This window comes from Diceros bicornis, chromosome 23, assembly GCF_020826845.1.
Source record: "Diceros bicornis minor isolate mBicDic1 chromosome 23, mDicBic1.mat.cur, whole genome shotgun sequence".
In the NCBI taxonomy this organism is placed as follows: domain Eukaryota; kingdom Metazoa; phylum Chordata; class Mammalia; order Perissodactyla; family Rhinocerotidae; genus Diceros; species Diceros bicornis.
Window position 1 is genome coordinate 47,871,523 of NC_080762.1, and position 16,345 is coordinate 47,887,867.

The window sequence follows — 16,345 nt, forward strand, 5'->3', positions numbered from 1 at the left end:
TTATATATGTTCCTGAGTAAACAAATATACACTAAAATAGCAAATATGTAAAAAATATATATATAATTATAAATGGGCACTCATTTATTATCTCTGGGGCTACAGAGTTGGGCAGAATTTTAACAGATAGATGAAGGAGAAAGATATTCAAGTAGGCAAAGGTATGGGGTTTGTCAATCACAGATCTGGTGATTTGCTCAAAGCACTTCAGTTTCCTCAAAGCAAGATGCATGTTGAGAACATTTACCTTGATACAGTCTTTTAGGGCCTCAAATGCCAGGCTAACGACTTTAAATTTATTCCACTGTCAATGGTGAGACTCTGAGAGTTGTACAAGATGCTAAGACGATTGTCTTCAAGAATACTAATCTAGCTGTCATGTTATCTAAAATGGTAGTGAAGGTAAAGATATCGGGACAGCATTAAAATAGGGCTAGAGAGGGTGATAATAACTTGATCTCAGGCAGTGGGAAGAGAGAAAACGGTGTAATCTTTAAAGACAGCATCATAGGATTCACCAGTGATTGGATAGTAGGGCACAACAAGAGAAGGCAAAGATTATTCAAGTGACTTCAAGTCCCATTACCAGAAATAGGAAACGGAGGAAAAAAAGGAAAGACAAGTTGATATTATTTGAGGGGACACTGTGTTGAAATGCCAACAGGTTATCAAATAGCATTTGGAAACACAAAACAAGAGGTCAGGAGTGGGATCAAAACTAGAGACAGAAATCTGACCATAAAGAAATTACTTAGTATTCTTTGTACATCTCAAATACAGTCATGTGCCGCATAACGACGTTTCAGTCAATGACGGATTGCATATATGACAGTGGTCCCATAGGATTAGTATCATATAGCCTACATGTGTAGTAGGCTATGCCACCTAGGTTTGCCTAAGTACACTCTATGATGTTCGCACAACAATGAAATCGCTTAACAACAAGTTTCTCAGAACGTATCCCCGTCATTAAGGGACTCGTGACTGTACTAGGCACGAATAAATTCTTAATATTTAAAGATACAAGAACCTTCACCATAGTTTCTAGAATATAAAGTTGTTTACTTCTGTGGTGAGTAAAAGTCATAAATAAACTTTATTGGTCTTATTAAAGCCAAGGGGGATGCAGTAATCTGGTAACTAAAGTACTGTTTAAACTGCTAGAGAACTTAACATAGCAGTTCTTGTGACTTCCCCCGAAACAAGCTTACTTAAATAAGGTCCATGTAACCTCACAACACTGAGGAATATAAATAGGACAAGAATTTACTGGAAATTCTTCTTGTGGAAGAGTACATTCAGCATCAAGAGGTTACAGGACAGATATAAGAGAAAAGTACGGCAGGCAAGTTTTCTGGCAAATGTTCCCAAACTTTTCTGTTTGGCTTGCATTGCTAGACAATAACAAATACCAAATGACCATGGGAACTTGCCTTAAATCAGCAACAAGAACCTCCCAAGGAGAATGCTATTATGACCAGTGGGCAAACATGACTTTTCTCCAACCCAGGAAGAACATTTACAGCAAATGGGATTCTGCTATTTAAGCAGATGCATCTAAGTACATCTAAATAGAAAACAAATTATATTTCTAGTAACTTGGTCAAAAAAGAAATCCTAAAATAGATGAGAAGCTAGGAGGAATAGAAATCAAATTATATTTGTTCAGAAGACAACTCTAAAAATAACTCAATCTGATTCGGGTATCTCGAATGGTAAAAATCCAGTACCAGAGCATAGTTAATTATCACTAAAATACAAAATAAAGCATGTGTGAGGCAAAGGCAAACTTCTATTCTTTTCAAGATTGTTGTTCAAAATACCAGTTCAGCCAATTGATAGTAATTAACATATTCTACATGACTTTTAAGTAGTATAAGAACTACTGCTTGTTTTAGTAAAAATAAGGGGAAAAGTGACTAATTTAAATATCTTTTGACATATACACACAGAATCTCTATCACTCCAGTAGATTCAGTATAGCAAGACAAGCTGATTATATAACAGTCCCTAAATGAGGAAAGACTAAGAGCAAAGAAGCTAAGTGACTTGTTCTTTCCTCTACTCATCACTGCTTCTCATAAGTCAATCCTCATCATTATCAAAATTGATCAAAACTGAGTAAACAGCTGCCAGCAGAGGAGGCAGCAAGTACTTAAGAGTAGACTCCTAGACACAGATTTGAAATCATCTCTAAAATTTTAGTAAAATAATTCAAAGGCAAATTAAATGAACAGTTGTTACTTACGAGCATCTTCCCACACTTCAAAATTCAAGCCAACACATCCGAAATTTACATAACTATTTTTTTTTCTACAACTGTCACACTGCTAAATCTGAGTACTCTTCCATTATAATACTAGGATTACTTTCAGCACCTTACCTGATCAAAAAGGTCAGTACCATCCGATCCTGCTGCTCTCATGAGTTCATCTTCTCCACCAGGATGATACTCCATATACGGGCTGACATTATAAACAAACCCTGTATCAAACCAAGGAGAAACAATACCCTAAATGAACTTCTTAAAAACTGTTCAAACTAGAAATATAAATTGCAATAAATCTTTCCAAATCCTTCCTATTTAACAAATCATTATTATTCCAATGTATTAAGAATAAAAAGGGTCTGAGATTTCACCATACTTGTAAGCTACCAAGGTAGCCTGCCAATTTCATGGGTCCTGGCAGAAAATATGAGACTCCTAGGTCAGAGACAAAGGACAATTTAGTACACACATCAATAGCAGTAGCTAGACTATCAGCATTTACATCAGTTTCCTGAACCCCAGCTCCCACAGAGCTATGTGAAGAGGCCAGATAACACCTGTACACTCAATGTGCTGCATGACAGGAAAGGAACCTTGAGCTTAGGAAACTCGAATATTCTATAATGGGCAGTAAGTACATCTGCCCTTTGTTCTGGAAGGAGACACTATCTTTATTATACTGAACAGTAAGCAAACCTGTCCTTTGCTCTAGAGGGAGACACTAGCTTTACCATCCAAGGTGTTTGCTATGCAAACATCTCTGAAAAGATTGTCCAGAACAAAGACAGTCAGTGCCTCTGCTCACGAGACATGCAGATATGTGAAAAACCTGGAGAGAACTGCTTCCCAACACAAAGAAACAGTGAAACATTGTATATAATTTTTAAAAATTCTCTCTAATACTTCCACTCCATCATCCTCTACTGCCCTGGTAGGAGAATCTGATGAAAAAGAATAGAGCTCTCATCCATGTGTCTGATCATCTCAGCAAAGGCTGAGCAAGGTGACCGGGCCACTGAGGCTTGCTCTGTGAAAGTAAGCACAATTCTTTTCTGCAGTTGCCAAGGAACAAAGATTATTGTTTACATCTTAATAATCCTTTTATCTTCCCCAAATATTTATTTGTTCATATATTTTTATCTTTTAAGAAAAAGGAATGGGAACAACAAATAGAGGAGAATAGCTCAATGAAGAGCCTTCCCAAGGAAGTGAGTTGGTTTTTAACCCTTTACTTGAGAACTAGATGGTAGACCAGGCCAGCTGTAGACACCTCAAGAATGCAATGAGAACAACTGGCTTCCTTACGTCCAGGACTATTCCTTCTTTATATGATGACTTTATGAAATTAAATAACCTCAGATAACTTAAAATGTTCACCCTGTATAATAATCTTGGAAGGAAAGAGGTTGGATTTCAGACCTGAGAAAGGTACTGCAGTTTTTCCACCAGTTTAATTTTAGAAAATAACCAGTCCAGATTATTTTATAAAATTGCTTAAAGGCAATGTAAGCAATAAAAAGAAGTAAATTCACAAAATCTCTCTTTCAGCAGTCCTCCAAATAAGTCTGAAAAAAAAAACTAGTGGAGTCCCCTCCTTTCTCCTTCCTCATACACCTTTCCCCCCCAAATTTAGAAGAAATGTTTCTTCTTGTTTAATACTCCAAAATCCACAGACCACAAATGTCAGAGGTAATGATTAGGATCAGAGTTATTCCCAAGAAGCTTTTTAAGACAGAGAATGCCTTCCAAACAGAAGAATTACGAACTCTCTGCAACCAAACCTTCACTAGAGATCTAGAGCTCCTCAAGAACATGAAATCTACAACAGACGACCATCCAACCTTCTGTGATGAACTTCATGTGTTTCAGCAACCAGCAGAAAGATCAACAGGCAGCCGTAACAGCTATCTCTGCTCAGCATACAAAGCGTGAACCGTCCCAAATGTGTTCTCCACTGCCTCACAATCCTTTAGACTGACCCTCATCCTCTCATAATCTTACCTTCCTTTCTGACAGACTAGGATCACTCCAGACCTGAAGAACTTCTCATCCTCTTCAAATGGACAAAACCAGGAATATCTATAAAATTCCTCACTATAAGAAATTAAGACTGTTGGTGTCTCAGCCCAAGAAATGTGAGACCCAACCACACTTGGCAGTGTTAGTAATTTGCTAATTATGAGACTTAAATCTAGTCCCAAAATGCAACTGATGAATTTCCTCTGGTCCAAAGCTCTTTCTTCTTCTTTTTCTTCCTCTCTCTTATCTCCTTCCTTTTTTCCTTTTCAGAAGCACTTCCTAATAACTAAAACTTGGACCCCTGAATGTGGCAGAAGAAAACAAATGAAAAGAACCTAACTTTATGCTTTCCCTTCACTTTATTGTATTCTGTTTGTATTATATATGGCTTTCAGACAGCAATCTCTCATGTGCAAGCTTCTAGCCACCTGTGAGTTCTAATTACCCAGTTTTTAGAAACTAATTTTGAAACTTTCTAAATTTCGCAATGACACACAATTTCTTCTTTTAATTCTAACTGCTAAGCTATGGCAGATTTGCATAACTGATCGTCCATTAAGTATAAATAAATAGTATTTATGAATCCACAGAGATAAACTCAATTTAATGCTAGGAATAGATTCATGAATCATCAATCCTGAATATTGCAAAACTGGTGCTTTTAGATCATTTACATGGGTAACCCTCAGGGGGATTTAGAGAGGATATCAAGCTATCTTTCTATCTCATCCTTTATGCTGATACTTCTTTTTTGTTTTGTATTTTATTTTTTGTTTTTTCTGGTGAGGAAGACTGGCTCTGAGCTAACATCTGTTGCCAATCCTCCTCTTTTTGCTTGAGGAGGATTGTCCCTGAGCTAACATCTGTGCCAAGCTTCCTCTAGTTTGTATGTGGGACACTGCCACAGCATGGCTTGACGAGCAGTGTGTAGGTCCGTGCCCAGGATCCAAACCCACAAACCCTGGGCCACCAAAGTGGTACACATAAACTTAAGCACTATACCACCAGGCCGGCCCCTGTATTTTGTTTTTAAAACTCTAACCAGGAGTAGATATAAGAAAAGGATTGACTGAGTACTGTTAAGAAGAGCAACTTAATTTCACATTATATACATACATAAAATCATAATATTGTACACCCTAAACTTATACAATGTTATATGTCAATTATATCTCAATGAAACTAGAAAAAAAAGTAAAACAAAAAAAAAGATCAACTTACTAAAACAAAAATACAACAGTTCTATTAGAAACACATACTCGAACATCTAAACACATCATTTTTTAAATGTCCTAGCAATATTCAGGAGTACATTTTATAGCTAACTCACCCTAGCAGCTGCAGTGCAATTGAAGGCACACATTCAGAGCAACAGCTACACTGAGTTCTTTAGGTAACGTACTGGCAGTATCTGTTCGAGTATCTTCACACTAAATTATCTCTTTTGTGTTATGTCTGGAACTCTGAGCTCTCAAATAAGTTCTTAAAAAAAAAATCCACTTTAAAATTACCACTTAGGGGCCGGCCCCGTGGCTTAACGGTGAAGTGCATGTGCTCTGCACTGGATCTCTAATCCAGTACAGGATTCACCTCTATAGGATCTACAGACAGGCCGTCACCCAGCATCTGCTTGAACAGTCCCAGTGTCTAGGAGCTCTTGTTTAAAAGCTTAGTTCAAGGATCCATATCATTTTTAATGATAACTGAAAATTAATGTTGCCATTTTACACAGAAAGAACTCTTCCATCTTGGCAAATGCTGCCTCTAGTTTTTCACGTATACTTTTTATATTTGTTGTTATTTAAACCTCAAATGCTACTGATAAAGACTATTGGCATCTTACAATAAAATACTGAACTTTAGGGCCGGTCTGTGGCTTAGCGGTTAAGTGCTCGCGCTCTGATGCTGGCTGCCCGGGGTTCGGATCCCAGGCGCGCACCGATGCACTGCTTCTCCGGCCATGCTGAGGCCACGTCCCACATACAGCAACTAGAAGGATGTGCAGCTATGACATACAACTATCTACTGGGGCTTTGGGGGGAAAAAATAAATAAACAAAATTATTAAAAAAAAAAATACTGAACTTTAAGTTCGTGTAAGTTTGCGGATAAAAATTTTAAAAACCCAAAACAAACCATGTAAAAGAAAATATACCTGTTGCCTAACCTAGGTAACAAAGTTACTACGATTGAACATTAAATGTAGTGCTGAACTTCCTAGCAGCCGAGGCCAAAAGAGACAGTAGTAACAGTGGTATCATTATCTGATCTTAAAAATTATTAAAAGGAAACAAACAAACAATAAAAAGGAGACTCATCAGTTCTTTAAAAGGGAGAAAACTCCTTTGAATTTTTGATATTGATATTGTTAAGAATTATGAGTCCCCATATAGGGGCCACTGACCACATAGCAGATATTACAATTTAACAACACACAGAAACATTCTTCGGGTAGCATTCCTCCCATCCTCCCCAGCCCTAGGTAACCACTAAAGTACTTTCTGTCTCTTCAGACTTGCATATTTTGGGCATTTCATATAAATGGAATCATACAGTATGTTGTCTGCCTTCTCTTACTTAGTATAATATTTTCAAGGTTCATCCATGTTGTAGCATGTATCAGTACTTCATTCCTTTTTATGGCTGAATAATATTCCATGTATGGATAAACCACATTTTGTTTATCCATTCATCAGTTCATGGACATTTAGGTTGTTTTCACCTCTAGGTTATCATGAATAACGCTGCTATGAACATTCTTATATATCTTTTTGTGTGGACATATATTTTTATTTCTTTTGAGTATATACCTAGGAGTGAATTTGCTGGGTCATATAGCAATCTATGTTTAATCTTTCGAGGAACTGACAGACTGTTTTCCATTCTCAGCAGCAATGTGTGAAGATTCCAATATCAGAGCGCTCTTTTTTAATCACTATTCCAACTCCCCATAGACAGGAAAAGCCTTTTCACACCTAAAGAACCTGAATCACACCACATATCTCAAATAACTGAACTCAGAACTGCATTACAGCATGCTCCAACTTATTCTCAACCCCCATCTCTATATACGAGACAGTACAACATAAGACAAGTGATATTTTATACTTATTGATCTACCTCCTAGATGAGGCTCCCACAGTTTTTCAGGTTAGGTAACCATACATCTGAACCCTAATAGCCCACTACTAAGGAGTGAACTGCATCCCCATGTTTCAGGCCACCCACCCATCAATAATTTTTCATTTTTTCTTTGTTTTCTTTTGTAACTCAGACACTCCTAAAGTATGGTCCAGGGGCTCCTGAGGGAGCTAAAGACTCTTTTGGTGGTCCAAGGCTGAAACTTCTTCATAGTAATAGTAAGATGCTTTCTTTTAAAAAATCTCTTTCTTTCATGAGTGTATTAAATGCAGAAGGTGACATGAGAATACAGTTGTCATCTATTAAGCCACACATGAAAGATATTTATCAAAATGTAAAACAATGTCCCTTTTCTCACTATTTTTTTGTTTTGAAAAATAGTCATTTTTCATAAAAATACATATTATTTATGATCACATAGTGAGTTTATTATTATTTTTAATTTAAAAACACTCTTTAAATTTCTTAATTTTAATTTCTGAAAGGTAAACATCAATAGATATAACTATCATAAACAAAAGCTTTTTGAGGTCCTCAATAATTTTTAAGACTAAAGAGATCTTAACACCAAAGTTTGAGAACTATTGCTGTAAGTAAAAGTGGTATTTTTGTAATTAAATTTAAAAATAATTTTTCCTTTAAAATTCAAATACAGATTTAACACCAAAGCCGATATTATATTCATTCAACAAAAATTTATTTAACTCCTATCATGTATGTGCCAACTATTATGCCACTGTACTGCAGTATTCCTATTTATTTCACTAACCACCACTGTTCATTTTGTTGGCTCTAAAATAAATGAAGGGAAAAGGTGTGTTCATATAGTAAAATCATGGCATATTTCACTGTATTCAAATGCACAGATCCATTTTTGCAAGTACTGTGACTACTTTGCCATCTTGTGTTCAGCAAAGAAATTGCACATTATTTTCATTATTTTACGTCTACTGATGTTTTATCTAGTTCTTCTAACACTGTTGAAAGAGGGCGTTAAAATATGCAACAATGATTGTGGATTTTAACTCTACCTTTCAGTTCTATTAATGTTTCCTCCATGTATTTTGAAACTTTGTTATCAGGCATAAACCGTCTTCCTAATGAACTGACCCTTTTAACATTATAAAAGGTCTTTATATATCTCTAGTAAGATTCTTTGTCTGGTAATATTTTTTATCTGATATTAATATAGTCTAATCTTATTATACTTACTGTTTAGATAGCATATTTTTTCTACACATTTACTTTCAACCTGTGTCTTCATATTTAAAGTGTATCTCTTATAGACGTCATGAAGTTAGGTCTTGATACACATACATACATAATCTCTATCTTTCAGATAGAATGATTGGTCCATTTACATTTAAATTAATTACTGATGTGGCTGAATTTAGAGCTACCATTTTGCTTTTTTTTTTGGTGAGCAAGACTGGCTTTGAGCTAACATCCGTTACCAATCTTCCCCTTTTTGCTGAGGAAGATTAGCCCCGAGCCAACAGCTATGCCCATCTTCCTCCACCCTGTACATGGGATGTTGCCACAGCATGGCCTGATGAGCTGTGCACAGGTCCGTGCCCGGGATCCAAATCTGCAAACACCAGGGCGCCGAAGCAGAGCGTGTGAACTTAACCACTACTGCCACCAGGCTGGCCCCTACACCTACCATTTATTAGTCTCCCTCCCCAGCCCCAAGTTTTCTTTTATTCACTCCTCAAGTTTTCTGTTTGTGCCTCTGTTCCTCTTTCCCTGACTTCTTTTGGGTTAACCAAATATTTTTTCAGAATTTCATTTTATCTATCAGCTTTCCAGCTATACTACCTCTTTGTATTATACTTTAACTGTAATAAATTTAAATGTAATAACAACATGTAATATAAGAACCATCTACCACTCTTCATTCCCTATACTTTATGTAACCCCACAATACAATGTTATACTTTTTGCTTTAAACAGTTATGTATTTTCTAATAGGTAAGAGGAAAAAAGTAATCTTATCTCTTCACTCACATATTTACCATTTCCTGAAGATCTGAGCTTCCATCTGATATCTTTATCCTTCAACCTGATGAACTTCCTTTTGAACTCCTTGTAGTATAGGTGTGCTGTACTAAATTCTGTTTTTGTTTACCTAAAAAAGTCTTTATTTCATCTTCATCCTTAAAGAATTCTGTGTCTTTAAGGATATAGAATTCAGGGTTGATGGTGTTATTTTTTGTCTTCAGTAGTCATTTTTATTGTTTCCAGGTGTGTTTTTCTGGCTATTTTTCAAGATTTTCTCTTTATCTTTGGCTTTTAGCAGTTTGAATATGATGTGCCTTTGTGTGATTTTCTTTGTATTGATCATGCTTGGATCTGCTAAGCTTCTGAAATGACAATTTTATGTCTTTTGCTAAATTTGGGAAATTTTTGACCAATATTTCTTCAAATATTTTTCTGTTTCATTTTTCTGTTCCTCTCTTTCTGGAACTCGAACTACACATATATTAGACATTTTTATTTTATCCTATAGGTCCCTGAGCCTCTGTTCATTTTATTTCCAATCAATTTCCTCTCTATTCTTCAGATTGGATAATTTCTATTAGTCTATCTGTAGGTTCACTAAGTCTTCCTTCTGTTACCTTTAATCTGCTATTAAGCCCATTTGGTAAAATTTTTTATTTCATATATTGTATTTTTCAGTTCTAGATTTCCATTTTTTATAGTTTCTTTTTCTCTTCTGAGATTTCCTATTTGTTCATTCATTATATACATATATTCCTTTACTTCCTTGATTATAACTATAATAGGTGTTTTAAAACCCTTATGAACTCAATTCAACATCTAGATCATCTCAGGGTCAGCCTCCAACAATTGCCTTTTCTTTTGAGCATGCCTAGAAACTATGAATTATATTCTTGCCATTGTAAATAATATATTGTAGAAATTCTGGATTCTTTTATATTCCTCCAAAGTGTATAATTGTTTTAGTAGGCAATTAACTTGACTGGACTCAAACTTCAAACTCTATTTCCCTTCTGGGGGAGTGAAAACTGAAACCTCTGTTCAACGCTTTTAGCCTTATTTGGGATGCTTAGATTCTGTCCATATGTAAAATTTAAACAGTTTATATCCCTCTCTGGATCTCTCTTTTTCTAGACTTTCTCCCTCACTTTCCAGTTGCTCCAGATGCTTCAAACTCTGTCATCTAGTTCTTCAAGCCAGTAAGACTGGGAGTCTCCATCTGAATTTTAGCCATCTTTCATGGTACCAACTTGGGCACAACCTCAAGTTAAATGCCATCAGAAATGGGAAACTCAGCCAGTGATAGTTCTTTCTTCTGAATATAGATGACCCTTACCTCCTCTAGTTTCTGTCTGCTTTTGGTTGCTCAGTAGTGTCTTTAGATAGGTTTTCCTTTTATATTTTGTCTTGAGTATATAGTTGCTATTTGCTAGAATGTTAGTCCAATAGGAGTTAATCAGCTATAACCTAAAGCAGAACCCTACATATTATTTTAGAAAACTGGGCAGTAATACCTTGTTAATTTCAATGGCGACAAATGGAAAAGAAATTAATGAAAGATAAATGGATTTTATAATTATTTCAAGTAAAGGCAGCCTTGGTATTTAAGAATAGTTAACTAGAAAATAGGCTTGTAAGGAGTTAGTAGAATATCTTAGTACCTCAAGATTAAAAGCGTTCTTATGTCACACTCCTGAAAACTTTCTAAAATGCCTGTGAAAGATAAATAAGACATAAAACCATAGACACACAGAAATCAGAAGAGGAGATGACAGCAATCAAGTTTTGAAAGCCTGAAAGCCAAATGGATGAGTGATAACATACTTAGCAGAATGAAGAAAGGTGAAAATAAAGCCTATGTGTAAGTCAGAGGTAGTTCTGAAAGTTAGGATGCAGGAGAGTCTCAAATTCAATATAAGAAGCAGTGTGACCCTTAAATCCCCTCCCCCATTCTATACAACCATCAACAAGCTCCTTCCCAAGTCTGCGAGAAGTGCAGGTTTCCTCTCCAGAGAGGATAAACCAGAGAGACATTACACTGAGAGAAACACACACACTTGGAATCAGGAGAGGTTTGAACTAAAAACTAGAAGCAAAAGTCTACATGTCAAAACATTAAGATCTACCTCCTACCACTCATCTCAGCAGCTCCCATTTCCCCAAAGAGCCCTCATAACACTCATTTGCAGATTGGGGGATTCCAGCCCAAGAGAAAAGACTTATACACAGTAGGTTGGGGACCCCTGCCAGTGCAGCCAACTAATTCATTAAAAAGTTCTACCCACACACATGGAGCTTCCACTCACCTTTCTGATCCATCACTCTCAAAATAAAAGGGCAGACATTTGAGTAAAGCCTCTAAAATTAAAATCATTGTCTAAGCAACTTATTAAATTGTGAAGCTCTGATGCACAGTTTTAAAAACAAAAAAAAGGCTAAAAATGAGACCAGTACTATTTCACAGAAACTAGAAAAGAGCCGGTAGCAACTGTTCTAAATAGAACTTAGAGCTTCTAACTGCACTGAACAACTTCAATGATGGCCAGTCCAATTTACAAAAGAGCTAAAAGAATCTGGTCTGACTGGTCTGAATGCCTCAGCTTGCACAGGACAATTTAAACAGAATGTAATAAAGGCCTCTAAGCACTTCAGAATGTCAACTGGGCATAATTATTGAACATCATCTTATATGACATTATTAGTATTAGGAAAAACAGCCCTGACATTTAACTAATAGGAAATTGACCAGTAAAAGCATTAAAAATTAACCAACAGTCTGAGCAATCAGTTACACTGAATATTTTGAAAAAATTCACAAACTTCTAGGGAGAACACTGACCAAATGTCATTAGCAATGGCCATGTTCACTTTTCTTAAACTGGATTGACAACGTACATCAATATTAAACAAGGTACCCTTTCTCTAAAAGATCCGTTTTCCTGCCTTTCTCTACCTCTCCTATTCCATGAGATCATTTCCCTCTGTCTGCCTGTGCCTTAGGTTGACCAGTGACAGCTACCAGCACTTAACTGCCTCTCTCTCAGTTACTTGGGGGGAAAAAAACCCAAATATGTCTTTATCTTTTGGGTTATTTCCTATTTTCTAAAACAAGCCAGCTGAAAAAATTAAGATGTAATGATGAACTTAAGAAGTAGAAAGCCACAAGAAAAAACTGCTCCTACCCTTAATTAAAAGAAAAAGCCAGATACTCCATAAAAATCATAAGTAGTTGGACCCATTAGTGAGGGGAGGTCATAAGGCAACCAATAATCTAAATTCTAAAGGATGACAAGCCCTTTGAGGAGACGGGACACATGAACTGTTTCACCTTTGACAGAACACAGAAAAAAGAGATGTTGCTATAATACAATGGAAATTTTAACAAACGCTTTAAGGGCCAAGTGTGCACTAGTGCCAATTTAGAACCCTGAGAGCCTCACACACTAGGGATTCTGCACCCACTCACCAATTCTTTTCTCACAGTCTCCCACCTCATGAGATGCTCACGAGAAATAGTGAGCAGACCAGACCTGAGAAGAGCCCATTGGTGGCACGGGTGTATAGTACCTGCTCCAAGAGTTGAAGGTAGAGCAGGAGTACCAAGAAAAGTCCACCTACACTTTGGGCCTGCATGAATACACAGTGGTTATCACCTACTGCTGGGGTAGAAGCGAGAAATACACGCACGTCCCAGATTGAACCCTGACATTCGGCAAAAGCTGTCTGTTGCTGGGAAGGGACAGTAAAGCCTCTTACTCTCGAGTTTCTGCACTGACACTAGACAAAGGTTAGCTGCTGTGGGAGAGGGTAGGAAACACACATCCTCCTTTACTCTGTATTGACACTAGTAAATGCAAGCTAAACAATGGAGGAGGGACAGAAAGCCCACTCATGCCCAGATTCTGCACTGATACAAAACAGGTCTTCTAGCCCTGGGAGGCAGGGAAACTGCTCACACCCTACACCCTCTGCCATGTCCTCCTCCTCCCCTACTGACATAAGACAAAGCTCAGCTGTCACGGGAGGAAGAGGCAAAAAACATGCCTGCATTCTAGATCCTGCATTGAGTAGGAGGCAGAGAATTATCTCCAGTGGGGAAGTGACAGAAATACTCAGAAAGCTCAGCCCCTGGGGCTCAGGTGCACAGGATCTGCCTAAGACAGAGGCTGAAATAGGAAAATTGTAAAACTCCTTCTGCCCCCACTACAAGTCTTGCACTAAGTAACAAGCAAGAGCAGTGTGCCACTGGGAGAGGGGCAAGAGCACGGAGAGAGACACTACACTGGTATAGTGGGCAAGCTGTCAGCTAAGAGTGGAAGAGGAACAATGAGAAAAATCCTCCAGCACTGTAGGCTCCACACTAAAAACAAGGTAGCAATAATCCACTGTTGGAGGAATCTGAAGTCTGTGGTGCACTGATGGTATCAATAGCGACGATAAACCCCAAACCCAGCTCAACTAATAACTAGACTGACTCAAATTAATCATCTGCCAGAAAAAGTATACCCACAGTACCCACTACTAAGAGCAAATACCTCAGGCTCTACTGTTCACTTATATGCGATGTGTGACATTCACCCAAAAATTATAAGATATATTTTTAAAAAAAGATAAAACAACTCATTGTCAAGAGAGAAAAATAGCAATACAACCAGACTTAGAGCTGGTGCATATGTTGGAACTATCAAAGAGGGGCATCAAAATAACTATAATTACTATCTTAAAAGATCTAGTAGAAAATGTGGGTGACACTTAATAGCTGGGAAATTTCAGCAAAGATGGAAACTATTAAAAAGGAGACTAATGGAAATACTAAAAATGAAAAACATGATATCAAAATGAAGAATTCCTTTGATAGGCTTATCAGCAGACTGGACACAACAGAGGAAGAATTAACAAACCTGAAGGAAGGTCAATAGAAATCATCAAACTGAAACACAAGGTGAAAAAGTGGAATGGGGCATCTAAGAGCTGTGAGACAATATAGTCTAATGTATATGCAACTAGAATCCCAGAAGAAGAGAGACAGGAGTAGAAGAAATACTTGAAGAGATAATGGCCAAAAACTCTCCCAAATTAATTTAGAGAACCCCAAGCAGGAAAAATACAAGGAAAAGCATATCAAACTGCTAAGAACCAAAGATAAAATCTTACAGGCAGTCAGAGAAGGAAAAAACCTTACATACTATGGAAAAAAGTTAAGAATGACAGCAGAGTTGTCATCTATGCAAACTAGAAGATAAAGTAATAGTTTTAAAGTACTGAAGGAAAAAAAAAACCTGTCAACCTAGAATTTTATATCCAACAATATATCTTTAAAATGAGGGCAAAAGAAAGATGTTTTCAGATGAACAAAAGCTGAGGGAATTCATTGCCAGCAGACCGGCACTACAATAAATGTTAAAGCAAGTTCTTCAGGGGAAATCTGGATCAACACAAAAGAATAACAAGCACCGAAAATGGTAAAAATGTGAGTAAATATAAAAGATAAATTTTTTTCATTATCTTAATCTCTTTAAAAGATAAGTGACTGTCTAAAGGAAAATAGTACCATATTGTGGGGTTTATAGCCTATGTAGAAGTAAAATGAATAACAGTGATAGCACAAGGCACAGGAGAGGGAAATGGAAGTATATCGTAAGGTTCTTACACTAGTTGTGAAATGGTGTAATATTATTTAAAGATAGACTGTGATAAGTTAAAAATGTATATCATAAACTTAGGACAACTACTAAAATGAAGACAGGTATAAAGAACAAGTTAATACTGGAGACAAAATGGTTTCATTAAAATATAATGATGAATACGTCAACGCTGGGTAAATCCAGGCAGGTGAGGGGTTTATGGAGCTTACTACATCACTTGCAACTTTTTTGTAAGTCTGAAGCTTTTTTCAAAATAAAAAGTTTAATTAAGAATATTTAATGACAAAAATGGCCCTCAAGATATCTTCAATATTTACCTAATCCCCACAGCACACAAAGCCTACAAAAGGAAATACAAAGCTGTACAAAGGCAAGAAAACATGATCTCTATCAGGCTATGGCTCACATTCTAAAGTAGGGCTCAAAAATGAATAATTGACCATGAATATATATTAGAAAACTTAGAAAACTGTCCAGAAATAACAAAGTTTCTGATTAAGGGACTGGTATATTCCCTAACTCCAGAGGCCAATAATCTGGCAACAGCAAAAATGAAAGCCCCTCACTGGTTACTATTTTGTGAAATCATTGAAATATCCCTACCATAATGTGGTTTAAAAGTCCTACACATGATTCAAAGAACATTTACTAAACATCAACCATGAGCCATGCCCTGTGCTAGATGCTAAGAGTAGAAAGAGAAGCAGTATATTAATATCCTAAAACTCAATTTAAATAGAAAGACAGAAATACAAAGTGGCCAAAACATGCTATAGATGTTCTAGCAGAGGTCCTACATCAAGTGCTGAGGAAGAAAGCCCAGGGGAAGAATCAAAGTCAGAGAGGGCCAGTCAAGTCTTCAAAGATGAGGAAACTGAAAGGAAGAAGGTGTTGGAAGAAAGAAATGAGATGTTAACAGTGCAGGATGAGCAACTGCTGGAGATCACAGAGGAGGCTAGAGAAGATAAGAGCACATCAAGGGACTAGCCTTAGAAAAGAGAGTGTCTTAGAAAGAATGATGTCTTTGAAAGGAGTCTTTCTGACGCAAGAGAAAGAGAAGAAAGAATACAGGTATCACTAACTTCATGTTCCTTATATTCACAGTGAACATCTGTGTGTGTGTGTGTGCAGGCGCATGTGTGCGTGTGTGATCTCTTTCTCTCTCTCATACAATCACACCACCCAGTCTTTGCACATGCTTTTCCCTAGAGCCTAGAATATTGTTTCCATTCCTCTTTGCCTAGTTAACTTCTATTATCTTTCAGATCTCA

General features: G+C 36.9%; 1 protein-coding gene across 3 annotated transcripts in view; it reads right to left on the reverse strand.

Moving 5' to 3' along the window:
• Positions 1-16,345, reverse strand: part of LOC131420560 (cytochrome b5 reductase 4) — an 81,344-nt gene that overhangs the window by 53,912 nt on the left and 11,087 nt on the right. For all 3 annotated transcript variants that reach the window (XM_058566690.1, XM_058566691.1, XM_058566689.1), the window contains exon 3: positions 2,384-2,484. In XM_058566690.1, the coding sequence (XP_058422673.1) occupies positions 2,384-2,484 (101 nt within the window). The remainder of the gene's footprint in view (positions 1-2,383; positions 2,485-16,345) is intronic.